The 20,463-nt window shown below is 33.7% G+C and overlaps 1 protein-coding gene across 1 annotated transcript; it reads right to left on the bottom strand.

Annotated features, from left to right (window-relative positions):
- Positions 1-3,940: 3,940 nt before the first annotated feature.
- Positions 3,941-17,038, bottom strand: LOC132564345 (protocadherin-9-like). The gene is made up of 4 exons (XM_060228998.1): positions 17,035-17,038; positions 13,086-15,844; positions 8,493-8,645; positions 3,941-4,069 (listed from the first exon to the last, which is right to left on the bottom strand). The coding sequence occupies exons 1-4, from the start codon at positions 17,036-17,038 to the stop codon at positions 3,941-3,943; spliced, it is 3,045 nt and encodes a 1,014-aa protein (XP_060084981.1).
- Between the last annotated feature and the right edge of the window lie 3,425 nt (positions 17,039-20,463).

Below are 20,463 nucleotides of genomic sequence, written 5' to 3'. Positions count from 1 at the left end.
ATACTCATTGTGATAATGTGGTCCATTGTGGTGATGTGGTCTATTGTGTTGAGGTATACTCATTGTGATAATGTGGTCCATTGTGGTGAGGTATACTTATTGTGATAATGTGGTCCATTGTGGTGAGGTATACTTATTGTGATAATGTGGTCCATTGTGATAAAGTGGTCCATTGTGGTGAGGTATACTTATTGTGATAATGTGGTCCATTGTGGTGAGGTATACTTACTGTGATAATGTGGACTCATTGTGATGATGTGGTCCATTGTGGTGAGGTATACTCATTGTGATAATGTGGTCCATTGTGATAAAGTGGTCCATTGTGGTGAGGTATACTTATTGTGATAATGTGGTCCATTGTGGTGAGGTATACTTATTGTGATAATGTGGACTCATTGTGATAAAGTGGTCCATTGTGGTGAGGTATACTTATTGTGATAATGTGGTCCATTGTGGTGAGGTATACTTATTGTGATAATGTGGACTCATTGTGATAAAGTGGTCCATTGTGGTGAGGTATACTTATTGTGATAATGTGGTCCATTGTGGTGAGGTATACTTATTGTGATAATGTGGACTCATTGTGATAATCTGGTCCATTGTGGTGAGGTATACTCATTGTGATAATGTGGTCCATTGTGGTGAGGTATACTCATTGTGATAATGTGGTCCATTGTGATAAAGTGGTCCATTGTGGTGAGGTATACTTATTGTGATAATGTGGTCCATTGTGATAAAGTGGTCCATTGTGGTGAGGTATACTTATTGTGATAATGTGGTCCATTGTGGTGAGGTATACTTATTGTGATAATGTGGACTCATTGTGATGATGTGGTCCATTGTGGTGAGGTATACTCATTGTGATAATGTGGTCCATTGTGATAATGTGGTCCATTGTGATGATGTGGTCCATTGTGGTGAGGTATACTTATTGTGATAATGTGGTCCATTGTGGTGATGTGGTCTATTGTGTTGAGGTATACTCATTGTGATAATGTGGTCCATTGTGGTGATGTGGTCTATTGTGTTGAGGTATACTCATTGTGATAATGTGGTCCATTGTGGTGAGGTATACTTATTGTGATAAAGTGGTCCATTGTGGTGAGGTATACTTATTGTGATAATGTGGTCCATTGTGGTGAGGTATACTTACTGTGATAATGTGGACTCATTGTGATGATGTGGTCCATTGTGGTGAGGTATACTCATTGTGATAATGTGGTCCATTGTGATAAAGTGGTCCATTGTGGTGAGGTATACTTATTGTGATAATGTGGACTCATTGTGGTGAGGTATACTTATTGTGGTGAGGTATGCATACTATTGTGAGGAAGACTTATTGTGATGAGGGGGGCTTGTGTATTGTAAATAGGTGGGTTGGTTGTAATAAAGTGGGCTCCTTGGAACAAGGTGAGCTTATGGTGACGAGGTTGGCTTATTACAGGACAATGTGATAGCTTTAGTTTGCATTACATTTCTACTAAAATTAAAGTAGATGTGGGTGGGCCTATTACCAAATGTGGACTTTTTTTTTAGAAAATAGTCTGACTAGTGTGCTGTGCTTGACTAAGAAGTTCCATGAATGAAAAAAAAAGACAAATAATATAAAAAGACAGAATGGTTTTTAGTTTGTTTATTACTGTTGTATATAAAACAATAACAAAATAAATATCAGTACAAAACAGTTTCAGTCACGGTAATAAATGTTTACAAATTGAAATTATTACTGGACTAGAAAATAAATAACATTTCATAGCAATAACAATATGACAAAAGGTAATTTGTCTACATTTATGAGCAGATAATTCTGATTGGTTGATGAGAGATGGCTTATGATTGCTTGATGAGAAATGGTTCATGATTGGCTGTCAAAGATAACTTTTTTTCAGGCTTGAGATCATAATTTACATTGTGTCATGTTATCATTTAATTATCATATAATCAGCCAATTTTGTGAGTGGTTACAACATTTTGTAGAGATATGAAAATATATTTTCACCAGCAGCATCAGTGAAAGTAAACATTGTGAATCTCATGAAAAAAATAAATGTCTCCTTTGGAAGGCATATCGGAACAATTACAACAATTAACTTTCAAAGTCTTGTTGCTTTAAGCACAATAAAAAATCAATTTTCCTGAGAAGTTTCATTCCATGGCAAGGCTGAATCAATCTGGAAAGACATAAAAAAGAAAAAAAATTATAAACAGGAGTAAAAGAGAATGAATCCGTTTAAAGAGAGGTGAAAGGAAATTGGGCAGAACTAAGGGTCCTTAACCCTTCATCTGGAAGTATACAGTAACTGAGCAGGGAGAGACTCAGAAGACCAATTACAACTTCATTATTGTAGAAACACAGAACTCTGTCATTACAGACCACCTCTAGATAAAAAAAACACTGTGTATAACGCTACTTTTCTAACTTGTTTCTATATATCAAATCGTTATATCATCTACCTGGCGGTCCTTTAATTTTGTAATTACAGGTACTCGATCATCTTTCTCAGAATTTCTATATCATCTACCTGGTGGTCCTTTAATTTTGTAATTACAGGTACTCGATCATCTTTCTCAGAATTTCTATATCATCTACCTGGTGGTCCTTTAATTTTGTAATTACAGGTACTCGATCATCTTTCTCAGAATTTCTGTATCATCTACCTGGCGGTCCTTTAATTTTGTAATTACAGATACTCGATCATCTTTCTCAGAATTTCTATATCATCTACCTGGTGGTCCTTTAATTTTGTAATTACAGGTACTCGATCATCTTTCTCAGAATTTCTGTATCATCTACCTGGCGGTCCTTTAATTTTGTAATTACAGGTACTTGATCATCTTTCTCAGAATTTCTATATCATCTACCTGGTGGTCCTTTAATTTTGTAATTACAGGTACTCGACCATCTTTCTCAGAATTTCAAACAAAAGTCTAGATAAATATTAGTTTCCTACTTTACTTATAAAACTTTTAAGGAGGTATTAACCACTTTTAACTCCCAAAACTGTTGAGACATTACATATTTATCCTACAATGAAATAGGGGCTAACATACAACTCTAAACTAAAAACTAAAAAGTCGGGGTGAGATTTCTACAGAACAATGAAACAACATTACCCATTGGAGTAAATATGGGTAGGCTCAATACTAGGCATGAACTATTACTGGTTAAACACAGCAATAATTCTACTAAACAGCAGTAAATGTGGGTGGGCTTATTACCAGACATGGACTTATTACTTGATAAATACAGTAATAATTCTACTAAACAGCAGAAGATATGGGGATGGGGAGAGTTTATAACCATAAATATATTAAGTACAATATTTACCTGGATAAACAGATTTCCACCTGGCAATGACTTGTTGTGCTCAGCTTAAGAATGGGTCAGCAATATATTTGGCTGTATTCCTTACGATCAGTCTTGGGTTGACCTCATCTGACTTCAGCCCATAGTTGAAACCAGCTTTAATATCACCAATACTTGGTCTATTTATAGTTCAATATCATTTTTCTTTAACTGCCATGTCATGTAAAACTGTCTGAAAAAAAAAATCAATCATCTAGAACATAAATTGAAATCATTTTGCCTGTGACTGTAGATTTTCAGTATTTTTAAAAGTCAATATGACAAAGAATGCACAGGCTTAGCCACTTGGCACATTAAATTGACATTAAACAATGTCCATTCTGTCAACTCATTTGATCAACTGGGAGAAAGAACTCGAACAATCAGATAACTCTTATGTTATTTAATTTCATTTTTTTATTTCATGATCTGATGATTGAAGGTAAATACAAATTAAAATATACACACATACATAAAAAATGAATTAAAAAAAGATAGATTAAAAATTACTGACAAGGAGGATGATAATAGTGTATTTTAATATACCAAATTTATTGATTTACCTTTTTCGACGTGAACCAATTCCTTTTCTTTCTATATCATGATACTGGCATGATGCATATCTTCTTCACTGCCGCCTCGACCACTGTCAGTGGTTACCTCCCCTGAGTTGTCGCTGCGAGAGTCCTCTAACCCTTTTTTCAGCAGTAATAACTGTCGATTCTGAAATGACAAAAAAGGATAAACTGTTTAAGTTTAACTGGTTTAAGTTGCAAATATCTGAAACTTGTAACTGGAATCAAAATTCAACACCAATAGTTCTGTTCTCCCTAGTTAATGATTGATTAATTTGCAAATTACTCGTAACTTATACCCTGTTTAATGATTTTAAAAGTTTTCATAAAGGAAATTGTAAATTAGATTAAATAACTGGTACTAAAGTTTCTTTCAAAATTAGATTCTGTTAATTAAAAAATGAAAATAATAATAACTCATTATATTCTGAACTAAAATTCATGAAAGGTAGGCAAAATATAAATAACAGAAACATTTTTCACAGAGATTAAAAAAAAGGTATGAGGATGAAGAACAAGCACCTTGTGCTTCACTGATGAAACCTGCCATGTAAACCCTGGTCAATCCAAGTAAGCAATGTCAGGTTTCTCAAATGAGAACAAGGTTTACAACAACAGAACCAACAGGCAAACCAATGAGCATCAAACATGCCCAGTTTCATGTCATACTAATTAGAATATTACTCAATGAAATCATTAAGACGCCTATAACACTAAAGATTATTTTAGAATTGAATTAAAGCTCTTTTAACATGTGGCCGTTTTGATGCACTGACATATATAGTGTGCAAGATGGTAAGGAATCAATCAACTTTTGTGGCTGTGCTATAAGAACTTTCATTTTATTGACATTACGAACCTGACAAAAATGTCCCGAAATAAAATAATTTTGTTAACTACTGGAAATTTACATACTCATTCTAAACACCACACCTGTAAATCTACAGAAATATTCCAGATATTTACACAACAATTTAAACACCCTCAACTATTGATACCAATTCCAGATACCAGGGGAATCAACATAATTCAAAAACAAATCTAATTAAATAGATAAAAAAAAAAAAGCCATTAAATGTGATTCTAGTTCTAATTAATTTTAAAGATATATTTCATAGATAGGAAAGTTTTGTAAGTACTTTAAGTGATTTCAGTAATTTCATCAAGACGGTGCAGGTCTATCTAGGAGCTTATTGGTTGTTGTGTAGATACTGACTCAATAAACCGACAGATTTTTAATGACATAGATTTATCTCTTACTCTTAACCATTTAAAGACATGACCTAAATCTGACAAACATTGCTGTTGTAAATAATATACTGTAATTCTTTTGTTTAGTAAAAATCTTGACATTATCAAGGAGAGAAACTTCTGCCTACATAGTATGGGTCATATTTTCAATATTGAGTGAATACTCACAAAGAAAATTTATCAACAATTTGAACAAAACAAAAAAAAAAAAAAAATAAAAAAATATATATATAATACACTAAAGTAAGATGAATGTCTCTTCTTAGGGGCAACATCTGGTCAAGAGTCCCAGGGAAACACTTCTAGAGGAAAAAATAGTAAATCAAGTGGTTGAATACCTCCAGGCGACATTCATTGATCATATTCAGTATTAGGAGTGGAGAGTTCTATATTTTGAAAAACAAAAAATTGAAAGAGGATGTAAATGTTTAAACTGACTGATGGTTTATTGATTTTTCCTGTTTAGTCAACTGTTATTTATTCAAACAATTTAAGCTAAGAATTCAGTTCCATTCAACAATTGCAAGTATTAAAAAATACCTCGTTAAAAAAAATTCTATTCCCTCTTTTTCTAAATTGATGACTTATCTTTGAACTTATCACAGTAGTTCATTTTATGAAACAAAAAGTATATCACTTATCAACAGAAAGTTAAAATTTCAGGAGAACTTCAGGAAAAACACAGGCATAATCAATATTTTAAAGCCTTCAAAATCAAGTCATCACATTTCCTTTATTACATATTATTGTGACCATTTTCATCTGAATCACCCAAATTTCACAAACATGTGATCAAGTTGTGTCCGGTAAAAATATGTTCCTGATAAACGTGTGAATTTAACCTTTATCAGGAAGTGACTATGTGACCTTATAATCACAGTTACTATTACCTCTTTAAAAATACCTGAACTTGACTTTTTTTATAAGTTAAGTGGCTGTTTTGGCAGGCTGAGGTACCATGTTCAGAGAGACCTAATTGGTGATGAATAGGATGAAAGGACAATGTCAAACATGTACAAAAAAGCAACAGATTGCGACTGGTGGGAAGTGGACAAAAACATGGAGAGAGTTCGAAGGAGACCTCTGATTATGTCCAGTGTAACATTTTCCCCAATAGAGCTGTCATGTCCAGCAGTCATTGGTGTCAGAACCCTGGTCAGAGGTGTTGAGTGGACACTGGACACCCCAGCAGTGATCGTTTCTGATTAGGACTGCCCCACAAAGAAACCACATTTGACGTGTCTATAGTCACAATGACCAGTTTGGTACACACACAGTTAGAAATTGTACCTTCTAAAACTAAAGTCCGCCTTCTGTTAAAGAAGACAGAAAGCTAGAATTATTTCCTGAACATTACCTCCGAGGGAGGGAAAACCTGGATAGAATTATCAGACATTACAAAGCAGTAATCTAAAGCCATGTCCAATATCTATAGAAATATTCCCTGACATATCGCATTCTCCTCACTTTCTACCATTGTTGTCTCATCTGTTTTGTCTGTTCTTTTCTTCATCAGATCCAACCATGCATATTCTTACAATCTGGTCTATTATTAACAAAATGTCACTCTCAGACAAAATCATATCACAATAATATGATTTACATTTAATTCTTCAATCTGCATATGAATCATCCACAACTTTATTCACTTTTTATTGTCATTATTTTATTTCCAGACGATTATCAATAATTTTTGTTCATTATCATGGCAGGCCAGATTTTTTTCTGTTCACAGTTTCATAAAATACATAACAAAAACTCAACCCTTCACTTTTTCTGAATGACTGATAGATTGAAAGATATGTAGACGAAATTGTGCGTGAAAAACTGGATATCATGATCCTGATCACCTAAATGTTTGCACTGAACCTAGATTTTATCAGGTAATCTTACATATTTTATCAAACTTAGTCAACCCATCAACATACTCCAATTTTGGTTCACCAGCCTATGTAGTACACTTGTAAATAATATATTCATATAACTGATCATACTATTAAGACTATAGTAATAACCTCCATCTAAATATTTCCAGACTTGAATAACCAATAAACTATAAATATTAATAAATATTCTCTTTAGTTTTAATGAATGTTTTTAACTTAAATACGATTTTCAAAAAATTATTTCACAGTTTTATAAGAAATCAAGATTACAATTACCATCAATTGTAGGAGAAGTTGTAAAATACATGTGTTACTCTGAATAGGTAATAAACATAATGTTTAAATATCAAAACAATAAAGAGACGTAAATTGAAATTTAAAAAAAAAAAAGAAGAAAATTATCAAGATGATCTCCTAGGTAGGCAACACTTTGATTTCCCTACCAGATACAATTTTTCATGTTCAATTTTCCCCCTTAATTAAATGACATTAATTGAATTGTGTTTGGTAATGTTGACAACAAAGGAATTATAGGTGGTGGTATTCGGTAGTATTCACACTCTCCCTGCTTTGTATAAAATTCACACAGAGCAAAGCTGTGGATTTGTCACAAAGAATGAGATTGTGTGACATTTGGAGAGAAAGGCTGTAGTTTTGACACAGAGACCTGCGATGACTACTCTACAGGCCTATCCTTACGTAAAAGTAATCCCAATTTAATCCTGCCATTCTTCCCAAACTTGGAAATCACAATGAAAAGTATGGAAAGGAATTTGGCATTAATTACAACAACATGTGTCATTTTCACCACAAAAGTTTAAATATATAAATCTAGACTTATCCACTTGTAGACTGTGTCTACCACTGACCTTACAGGACGGCTGACTCATAATGTCAGCTACACATAATTAACAAGCTTAGCCTCTCAGTCCCAGCACCACCCGATACCAGGATCACAACTAATTGTTTACATTGCAAAAAAAATTGGCCCGATATAAAATATCTATTGACAATTCAAATTGTAAATAATTTCATGACCAACAAAAGTCCTGTATCCTTCATATTTTTCCCACAGGTTCTAAATATTAGAAGTTTTAACTTGAAGAACCCTTATAGAGCATAAATGTATTGATAAATCTAATTTATTAGGATTTAAATTAAAGTATTAACTTCATAAAAAAATATACAGAATTTTTTGAAATATTCATTGCTTTGAAATAACGAAAAATAATTTTCAAAATTCTTTTTATTTTATAATTTAAATCTGACAATTTTGACCTTGTAATTTTGTAAATTTTGAATCTTGTAAGCTGTAAGCATCAATTATGCAACTCTTCAGAAATATTGAAATTAGAACTATATTTTGCATTTTATAAAATAAATCTTTTTTCCTGAAAATAATTGTAAAGCTATTGTAAATGTGTTATCTTTTACCTCGTCTGGATGGTAGATCAGTGGTTTGTTATGTGAATGCATCAGTTTTTCATGAAGTCGTATGGATGCCATACGATGAAGCTCGTCTTGTGCTGGATCGTCCCCCCGCCTTGCCAAAGTAGTACGATTTGGCGACTGCTGCGATATAAAAGTCTGAAACCAGAAGGAAAACACTAAAATATCTTGATTTCATTATCTAATGAATTAAACCACTTGACAGTCTAAATTTTCTTTTAAATTTGATAGAACATATATAAAGGTTAATAATCTGCAATCTAACTTCATTTATTACAAAATTTTTAAAATACCAACATGTCAACATAGTCATAATCCAAACTCAAATTCAACACATGGACAAGAGAAATATTTAAAAGGAGACTCCTGGAAAAGTATGAGGGGGTTAAGACCAAATGTTCTAGAAGAGTAAGTGTCTTTTGCTAAATCAATTATTTGATGTTTCATATTACTACTTTAATAATTTCAGCCTTTGAGCTAAAATGTCTTCAAGTATGATATTTCTAGTTTAACAAATTTTTTCATAGAAATATTTTGTTGCTTTATTACATGTCATGTAGATAAACGACTTTTCGTTCAAATTTTAAAATAAAGGTTTAAACAACACGCTAAGCATATGAATCATAGGAATGAACCGTTGAGTAATTTAACTGGTAAAACTTGTTTGTTCACAAAAAAATATTCTTTATCACTTTTTTTTAGATAAACTTCTGTGTAAGTGAATATTCTTTCTATAGGTTCTGTAAACTGTAATATAACTACTTAGATCTTGGAACACTGTTAAAACATTTCATCATAACATTAACAAAAGTCTACTCTCTATTGTCAAACTAGGTTATAGGGTGAGGGACACGCTGTAAGATGTACTTTTGTCAAGGGAAATGTTTTCTTTTATTGAAAGTTAAAATGACAATCATAGAGTTGTTATTTTGACTGCTGTACCTCTTTTTACCTATCGCTGACACAATCACACCTGAAATTTTAACCTGTGTATACACGAACTTCCTGTTTAAACACACTGCGTCTGACATAATATCATTTTTACCAGTGTCACTTAACGAAATATCATTTAACAGAAAAAACAACAAAGGATTTGGGCTTTCCAAATCACTTCCATTATCTATTTTCTATTATTCTAGACAAAAGATTTTGCTTGTGGTGGTTTCTAAACTATTTAGGATATCACACAGTGGATAGAGAGAGCTGGTGGCAGTCATTGTTTACTGGTGTACAGACAATCGTTGGTGTGAGATACCATCAACTAAATCACCTATCTGTTATTCTGCTCTACCTTACAGAACTTCAGAATTTGAATTATTTGTATCCTGCAACGTTGGTCCTATCCTGGTGTGTTTAACCAAGGTTAGGACTTTCCGTTGATGAGATAATTGTTACGACAGAGTTATTTATTCTATCCCACTTCGCTATTCAGATTTCGAGATGTCACCCAAATGTTTAACATTGATCAGGGATTAAAGTCAAAGTTTGATGTCTCCTACAACATGATAATATTAACTTCAAACATGTCCAGCTACAATGGAGTGGAAGTTTGTCCAAATCATTTACTATTTAGTTTGTTTGTCCATGTCCAATGAAAGAGCTATTGGAGAGGGCTATCCTTGTCTCTCCACCGATCTAATACTCCCTGCCCATCCGATGTCCTGGCCCTCTAGATGTGTCTAAATGATAAAATTATTGTGAAGTTTGTTCACAGGTCTGTTGTGAGTGTCAGTTTGGACAATCAAGAGTGTTGAGTTTGTTGACAGGAGAATCTAGTGACACTGCTGATAAATATACTTTTAATTTATTCATAGAGACTTGGATTAAGGGTGTGATACATAAACATAAGAATCATTCTTCACAGTAAATTTATACAAACTTTTTAATCTACAATCCACTTTTACACTCAAACGTCCAAATATCGTCCTGTTTACATTTGTAAATGGTTATACACATAACTAGCTGACCAGGCACAATATGAAAACTGCCTTCTGAAATCATTTACATCATAAGATATTTTTCAAGACATGGGTGAATAAAACATACTGTGATTTCTGATATTATACTTTGATGCTGAATTTTGTTTCCTTTTTAATTTGAACTGGAGAAATGAATCAGTACACTCAAACATGTCTCTAGTAAAAGCCATTCCAGGGAGCACAGAAAAGTGGTCTTTATACTAATGAATATTATTACATGGGAAATCGAAAGTTATATAGTGCAAAGGTCTTACAGATCACAGGACAGACATGTATACAGGTGACCTTTATAGACAGGTATTTAATATATACAGGTGCCCTTTATAGACAGTTGATTTTTTTATACAGGTGACCTTCATAGACAGGTGTTTGTTATATACAGATAGCCTTTTTATGACAAGTATTTTGTATATATATATATATATATAGTGTCTTTTACTTATATATATATATATATATATATATATATATGTATATGAAACAGGTGCTTTTTATAGACTGATATTTGTTATAACAGGTGACCGCTATAAACAGGAATTTGTTTGGTATATTTGTGATTTATAAAACATGAGACTGTATATCTAACATACAAAAGTCATACCATACAAAATTAATACAGTCGAGGGTGACGCTTTAAACCTCTAACTTTAAAATGAATTAAGATTAAATTTTCATTTTTTTAAGTGATTATCATAACAATCCTTTTTGGAATTCCAATATTGCAAAGTTATAGATAAACATCTGTACTTATATGTATACTTAGAGTATACATTAATGAATTAATTGCAGATCCATTTCCAATCAAAAGGGAATTGAATAAATCTGATGTAAAAAAAGTACCATTTGATAATTAGAATCAAGGAGGACAATAAAATAATTCTATATTCAACCCATCTGAACCCCAAATCTCTGACATCCATTACTGATGAAATCTATCACCGACAGGAAGTGAAATATACAACACATTCAATTCACTTATAAAGTGCTACCGATCTCCCCTGGGTCAATCTTTATATTATGAATACCTTGAGTTACATTAACTTCAGCGATAAAGGTTGGACTGATGGTGATGTTACGTAATCGTAATGAACACAATACACCTGATTACTAGCAATATAACACCCTAACGACCAAACACTTAACTGTAATTACCAAATCTGTGACAGTGTCTCTTTGGTTTTCGATACAATCACGATATTTAATAGCTTAAAATCAAATGGTAATGACAATCTAGATCTCAGATATTCTCAGAAATGTTCCGTAATTCCACAAATCAATCCCGAGTTTACATAACATTTGTCACTGTCCAAATTAAATCATGTTTCAATCTTCAGGATTCGTGTGACTTTACCCAGAGTACAAAGGTACAAAGGGATCGAGGAATACTCATGTTTATGGAGCCTGGTTTAAACTGATACTTCATCTGTAATCAACATCTTGTAATGACCCTTGCCCTGGTACTAACCAGATTCCTATATTTCACACCTGTCCAGGTGTTGATGGGCGATGGTTATCAGACTAAATACTTTCACCTATCAATACTCGAGGGCTAAAAATTTTCCTCAGAGGTGTGTTTGTACCAAGTACCAATTCACCAAGATAAAAATTGTAGGAAAGGGCTAACAACAGTTAAGTTGTTACGAGATGGAAATATTTCTTATCTTTTGTAACATAGATAGATTGATACATATATACATACACCACATGTACAAGTAAACAGCTGTCCTTGTTATATGTTCTAATGGACAGGATCTTTCAGAGTGTGACTATCTGAGTTAAGCTATGTATTATAAATGTCTTCTGCCGACCATTCATTGTCTTATTCATATTTTATATGACAATTTTGGAGTAATTTCCTTTCCATTCTCTTTGGGAATATTTGGGTCATTCAACATACTCAGAAAATTGATGATGATTTATCAGTAACAAGGAAGCACTGAAGTTACAGGTATAGCAGTAGTATCTTTAAATAAAATTCTATAATTAAATCAAAACCTGTTCATGGACTACACATTAAATATTGTTGGATTTGGACAAAACACTGAAAAGTTTGTATCACAAATTTTGTAATGACTCCTTCAATTCATATTTCTTAAATCAATCTATAAATTCATGGAATACAAATTAAATATTGTTGGATTTGGACAAAACACTGAAAAGTTTGTATCACAAATTTCGTAATGACTCCTTCAATTCATATTTCTTAAATCAATCTTTAAATTCATGGACTACAAATTAAATATTGTTGGATTTGGACAAAACACTGAAAAGTTTGTATCACAAATTTCGTAATGACTCCTTCAATTCATATTTCTTAAATCAATCTTTAAATTTAACGTGAAATATTACACATTTTAGAATTATCTCCCTTATATTTTTTTACACATGAATCACTAATAAAATCATTTGGCTGTTTGCTATAAAATATCACTATTTTATCAATGGTGTAACAAAAAATTCACAACTGATTTATTAAAGTTTCTAAGTTTCTTAAAACAAGTTTGAAAAGTGAATCTCTTCAAGCTATAGCAGAGGATGAAGAAGTGAAAACACACATACATCCTTAAATAGAAGCATTTGTAGTGATCACAACACTCACCTGTAGCTGTCTAGTTTTACTCAGCTTGGTCATGGGGACTGGACTTGAGTGATCATTGGCGATCATAAATATCCCAGAATCTCTATGATCATGATCGTCCATTGAAAAACTAACTTCTTTTTTCACCTCATAATGAACACTATTGTTATTATCCGGGAGAGGAGATCGTGCGCCCTCTCTGGCTAAGCATGGCTTTTTAGGGGGAATTTGTAATGTCTCTGTCACTTTCACTTCCTCCTGTTCGGTGAGACTTCCTCGTCCACTTCCTTTTGACGAGTCTGCCCTCCGAATTAAAAAGATTGTCACAAGAATAGCTAATGATAGCACTATAGTCACACAAGCAATAGTTATGGCAATGAGGACATTTTGACCGATACCAGGCTGTGATGTTTCCTCGGTAACTGTGAACTCAATCCTAAGTGTGATATCGGCACCACTCTTTTTTGGCTCGATGCCCTTATCACTGACCTCTATCATGAGGTTGTAGTCTTTTATATCCTCTTTACGGATTTCTTTTGCAAGATAAATCTTACCAGTAGACTCCTCAATGTAGAATAATTCGTTAGCACTTGCACGTGACATTGAGAACACCAAAGCACCATTACGACCTTCATCAAGGTCATAAGCGTCTATTTTTGTCACCTCATTTCCAGGTGGTGTGAGATGAGATACAGTGACTGTGCCATTGTTTTTGACAGGGTAGATAATTTGAGGATAATTATCATTTTCATCTAAAACTCGGACCGAAACTTTTGCTGTACTACTCAAAGCTGGAACACCACGGTCTGTTGCCATGACGATAAATTCATAGCTACTTTTTAATTCTCTATTCAGAGGACGATTTGATTTCACTGTTCCGTTAGGAAAAACAACAAATGGCAAGGTCATTTGGTGTTGAGAAGGTAGAGAGTACATGACCTGTCCATTCATGCCAATGTCCTTGTCCGTGGCCGACAGATTCCCAAGTAAAGTGTCAGCATTCTGATTCTCAGTAATTGAGAAGTTGAATTTCGACTGTGTAAACATCGGGTATTCATCATTATCATCTATGATAGTCAGTATCACAGTTGCGTTTGATGTGTACTGGATTTCCTCCCCTGAATCCATGGCCAGCACCTTAAACCTGACCTCGCTGACCTGCTCACGATCAAACCTAACATTGGCCTTGACCACACCTGATGTTGGCTCCACATAGAACATATCAGCAAAATCACTCTCCACAAAATATCGGACTTCGGCATTCACTCCTTGATCCATGTCAGAGGCAGAGACACGAGTGACCATTTTTCCTGCCTCATTATTTTCTGTTAGATTTCCATAGTAAATGCGCTGCATGAATATAGGCATGTTATCATTTTTATCTAGAACCTCCACAATGAAGCTGGCTGAATGATTTCGGCGTGGCTGACCGTTATCCTCACATGCGACTGTGATTACATACTCTATCTTCTTTTCACGATCAAGCTGTTCTGCAGTGACCACCGTATACTCTGAATTGGAAATACGGAGCAGGCTAAACTTTGTGCTTTTAATTGAACAGTTCACCTTTCCGTTATTGGAACTGTCTTTGTCTTGTACTGAAACATAAGCCACAAGAGTTCCAGTATTAGAGTTTTCCTCAACTGTTGCTGAATTGGAGTTGCTGAGGAGTCGGATGTTGATTTCAGGATCATGATTATTAATGTCGATAATATGTACATCAACCAAAGTGAGGCTGGTTTGTTGAGGTGTTCCGAGGTCATATGCCCGTACAGACAATTCTAACGGGGCAGGGGAATATGTTAACTGCTGGATCACTGATATTTCCCCCGATATTTCATCCAACTTAAACAATGTCTGTGGAAATGTGAACTCATATTTGACCTTTCCATTATCAGCAGCATCTGAATCAGAGGCAACAACTGTCTGTATCACTGTATCTACGGCAACATCCTCCCGAACAGTGGTGTTGTACCGATTCTGCGTAAAGACTGGTTTGTTGTCATTATAGTCCTCGATGGAAACATCAACTGTAAGTGTACTAGACCGCTGAGGATTACCCATATCCTTTGCTACCACATAGATCTTGTAATGGTCAAGCTTTTCACGGTCAACAGTCTGTTTCAGAATGAGGTTGACGTCTGTACTACCCTGCGAACTTGAGACCAGTTTAAGGCCAAATGTCTCACTGTTCGGCAAAATCTCATATAAGATTTTGGAATTGTTGAGACCAACAGCGTCCAAGTCTGTTGCACCAATAATGGGGAAAGTAAGATTCACAGATGATCGTTCAGAGATAGGTACCGAAATGGAACTCCGGGAAAATACCGGACTGTGGTCATTGGTGTCCAATACTGTGACATTGACTCTGATGGAAGTGATAAACTTGTCGGATGAAGCCACTGCAATACTAAGTTGTAAGACACAAGTTGCAGCGGAATTACATAAAGCCTCACGGTCCAACTTTTTAACGAGTTTTAGAAGACCTGTACTGACATCCAGGTCAAAATTTGTTGTAAAGCTTTCAGCTGTATTCAGGATTCGATATTCGAGATTCTGTTGCTGGACCGTATCAATTAAGCTAAGGACGGAGCTGTCTGTTTCCACATTACCCAGTACGACTGGTGGCGTCTGCTCTTCCTGGACTTTATAGGACAAGTCAATACATCCAGACAGGGTTGACATCAAAAACACCAGCAGTATTCTTACAACAGTCTCCGCCATTTTTGGCTTAGGTTGTTTCCGTGTCCTATCTAACCATCCCCAAAAGGAGTGATATCCTACAACAATGTTCACTTGTCAAATGCTAGCAGTTAAAATCCAGTTACTGGAGACGAAAAGTTCTGGAAAAGAAGAAAATACAGCACTTAGGTATTTGTCAGCAACACTGTGAGACTTCCAACTAGTTATGATTTGTCTGGCTTTGAGATATTAATCTAGCCTGAATGCATTGGTCAAGCCTAAACTTACGTACTGGTCACCTTCTGGTCAGCCTGTCCAGTTATAATATCTATTGTTAATAAATCTTTCAGTAAGTATTTGAACTTCTTCTCAAGAAATTCAAATCACCATTGTTAAAATAAGCAGTTTACGATGAAGTGTTTTTAATACATTGTGTATTATTTTGGATAAACGACTTAGTGAAATGAGATACCAATACAAACATATTGCCCTGGGGACAAATTCAGGTGACCGGAAAACACGACAGAATCATTGAAACAATAAATAAAATGCTTTAAAAGTCACCGAATATTCTAATCCGACAAGTGAAAGGAAAGGCTCTTTTCTACAAATCACTGAAATGCCTTTGTAGTGTTTAAAGGTGGAAGGATTAATGTATTGTTAAAAATATTTTGAAATTAAACTTCAAAAGAATTCATCTTTAATCTATCAATACTTGAACTCTAACAAACGTCTAAATCTATATCATACATGTATATACATTATACATACGTACAGTTTAACAATTGATCTTTAAAATCATTTTTTTCAAGAGTTTAAAAAATAAAAATTCAGACAATTGTTGACAATATTTTGGAAAAAGAATTATAAATTTAACTATTCCCTAAAAAAATCTGAATATCAAAATCCAAATTTTTGGAATTATTCATGTGTATATAAACTGTACAGAATTATCACAACAAATTTATACAACAACTTAAAAGTAATATACAAAGAAATAAATCAATACAGTTATTAACAGTTGAACGGCACAACAACACTGCTCATACCTTGATGTATGGTATCAGAGAGGACAAAACATGATCCCTCAAGTATTTGATAAAACACTTTACCTTGATCCAACTAGCAAAACTCCAACACTCCATAACCGAGAGTTGTGGTTTTAAAAGTCTCTCGACACCTAGGATCTAAGACAGGTAATCACAGTGCTACATCACTGTACAGTCGCTAACTCTGCTGATCAGTCCGTGAATAACTGAAGTTACTAATCTGTTCCGATCTACCTTACCCATATTGATTACAGACAAACAGATAGAAGAGCCCTGTACACGGGCGAGTAATAATACCCCCATCCAGTTGACCAATCACAGCCAGCCGTGAAACTCTCTACGCTAATGATATTCTTTCAGATGTAACACACGGGGAGGACACAAGATCAGTTAGAAGCTTGTCACACGTAAAGCTGATTTTTTATCCGATGGCACCCAGCAATCACGCACGATTATTCTGTTGTGCGGACGTCTCAAATGTGGTATGAAATTGTGTCGGCATTAGCACAGTGAAACTGGTATTTTGACACGATTAGGGATAGAAATGGGAATTCAATTACATTAAAAATCCACTACAGCCCCTAGGATCAAGAATATATTCCAGTCATTGTAGAGTCATAGATACAGCTAATGATGAAGTGAGAATTATACTGCTCTCCACCCTTCAAAACATCTCCCCTTATCAATGTCTGTCACATATCCCACACAAAATATTTCCTGATCTAAAACATTACTATTTTTTCAAAATTCTGTTATATGGACAAGCTCTCAAACCAATAAATCCTGAATCAAATTAACTTCTACAATGTTTAATGAATCCCAATTTGATGACCACAACTCATCATAAAACAGAAAAAAACTTGAGGTTCTGCATCGATTTAAACTCATAGAACACTTCATTCCTAAATGACACACTTTTTGTCAGGATTATAGGAAAATTTAGAATTGAGAGAAACAGAAAGAGTTGATTTAAAATCCTGCCCTATAAAATATTTTAAAAAGGTGAATTTACAATCAGGATAATAATGGAAGATCAATGACAACAAACAGCTGGTATACCTCATCACTCATCACCGCATCCTGGTAAATATTGACCAATTGTTTGGTAATTACCTCCCTTCTTTTTATCTTCCTGCATCTAATTGACATAAGGCTCCAATTATACAAGTACCACTAAAACTATTGTGACGGTCACATGGGACTGGTCAGTTTCTTTCAATTTGTACCTGTTGTTGATATGAATAGAGCGTCCAGCAGCAATGACCAATCCATAGTGTAAACACAAAGTGTCAAATGACCATTCTTGACCAGACCCAGAAATATTGACACTTCACAAACAATCCAACAAATAACTGTTAAAAAACCAATCAGTGTTCAAACACGTCTTCATCAGTAAATGGTTAAAATCAATCGCTCTTTTATTCCGATCTAAACTTCCAACAGTTACCCTCTAATTTACATTACCATGCAGTTCCTAATTGTGATGTTTGTTTAGATATTTCTGTCAGGACCTTTAGATAACCATACTTTATCAATATACCTTTACTGAAATGTCTCCCTCCACCATCAGACCCCTTACCCACCTATCTCTCCCCATTCAGTAGCCTGGCTGGCTTTTATACCACTTAAGATAGGGGGACAATGATCTGACCGGTCAAATTACAAATTTCTATAAGTGTCAGTTTGAGTAAATATACCTATAGTATCAGAGTAAAGAGAATTAGTTAGATAGTACCTGTAGGTCTGTGATGGTATATGGTTGTCAGGATAACTATCATTACAGGTAAAATTGTCAAACCTTAATCAGCCGTATATTATGCCAAACATAATCACATTTCATAAAAATGATAATAATTTTATATAAAATCATAATAGGTATCTAAGCATCTTTTCCCCTGATAAATCTAATCATTGTTTAACTTGACGCTATACATACAAAAATATATCTGAAATTTCCATATTTATGACATTCCAAACAAATCCTAGTATGACTTTCGTAAAGAGAAACTACTTTATGATAAAATTTTAATTTACATTTTGATATAAACTCTATACTTAAATAGGAGAAATTCATAAAGAATTCTACAATAATTAAATTTCAGTAAAATGACATCTTGATGCATTGATTTTGATCAACTTTGTCCATAAAAGCTTTCTCTATTCATATAATAATGTATTCTCAAATTCATGTGCAAATCTTCTTCAGAAAAATAAACAAAATTATACATTTTTACTTGAAATATCTATGGACCTCTTTTTTTCAAATTTGATAATATAAAAATCATTGTGTTGATGAATTCACTACATCAAGAATGACACTGAAGTTATTTAAATAAACTTACACAAAAAAATTTGTCCTTAAAAACCTTATGACAACTTTAACTCGGGGATTGTAAACTCCACAAAGAGTTCACCAATGAAAACTGAAATTCATAGTGATTTCAATTTCAAATTACGACTTAAATATAATCAAGATAAATAATGACACCAACTAAGATGACTCAATTTTCTAAAGCACAAAAGTTTTCCTACAGGATATCAAAAGCAGTACACATATTACTATGATACAAATCAATTCAGTCATACATTGCTATAGGAAATTAAGAAATTACGAGCTTTTTAGAGATGGCATTTTAAAATCAAGGGTTCAGAGATGATTTAAAATGACATTTTCAAAGTATCTTTCAAAATAATACTTAGATTTAAAGTTCAATTTGAATAGATAAATATCAAATGATTCTGATTTCATTTCAAATATTTCTTATTTTCAATGAATTATAATCATGACTTTAGTTTTGTTATTAATGTATCTGAAGTCATCAGGGACGATCAAGTTGCTGGTGTATTAAACTAGATAACTGTCAGCAAATTCAACAAATCCTAGACTGATACTTAAAACATGAACAAAACAATCCAATCTATCAAACAGTGTAATATATATAAATCAGTACGAATGAAGCCCCCTTAGAGCTGTTGAGTATAACTTACCACTGGGAATTCAATAATTTTCTAATTCATCAATATTCATGAGTCTAGAATTCCAAACCTGTAGAATTAACTGGTAAGAAATTAGGCAGATGCTTCAAACGATTCTAAGCAAATGACCCAAGTTTAAATGATAATTTGTAATAAAATATTTTCCACCAATGGGACATCAGATGTAGACGACAGGGTAATTGTCAGTGTTAAAAAAACAATATCCATACCCACAACTGTCATTATTCTGTAAGACCAAAATGCCAAATAAGAATTTCTAGATTTAACAGATAATCTAAACAAAAAAATAACCTATTTACAGATGTTATAGAAGTTAACTGGAGGGATGAATGGATTCTATTGTGCTGAACATGTTCTTGTCATAATGACCGTCACTTCTCTGATGGTCAGTAATCCCCAAGGACACATGGCTAAAGTCAACAAGATCATGTCAGGTTCATGTCACAGCTGATCATAATCATTGATTGACCAGTGACTGACCACTGACTGACCAGGATGTACACCTGTGTAACAATACAGGTGTAATAAGTACACAAAGTACTTAAGGCACATTTTACAGGTATAACTGTACTTTGTCAGAAACAAGTCTTCAGATTAAGTTGGATATTAAAAAAAGAATATGATTATCAAATCATTTACTAATCCAATTATGACTAATTTTCTTGAGATGG

The sequence above is a fragment of the Ylistrum balloti genome, unplaced genomic scaffold (genome assembly GCF_031769215.1).
Source record: "Ylistrum balloti isolate Yb309-2 unplaced genomic scaffold, AGI_CSIRO_Ybal_v1 Utg372202, whole genome shotgun sequence".
NCBI classification, from domain to species: domain Eukaryota; kingdom Metazoa; phylum Mollusca; class Bivalvia; order Pectinida; family Pectinidae; genus Ylistrum; species Ylistrum balloti.
Note: the sequence above shows the minus strand (reverse complement) of the source record. Positions and strands in the feature narration are given on the sequence as shown.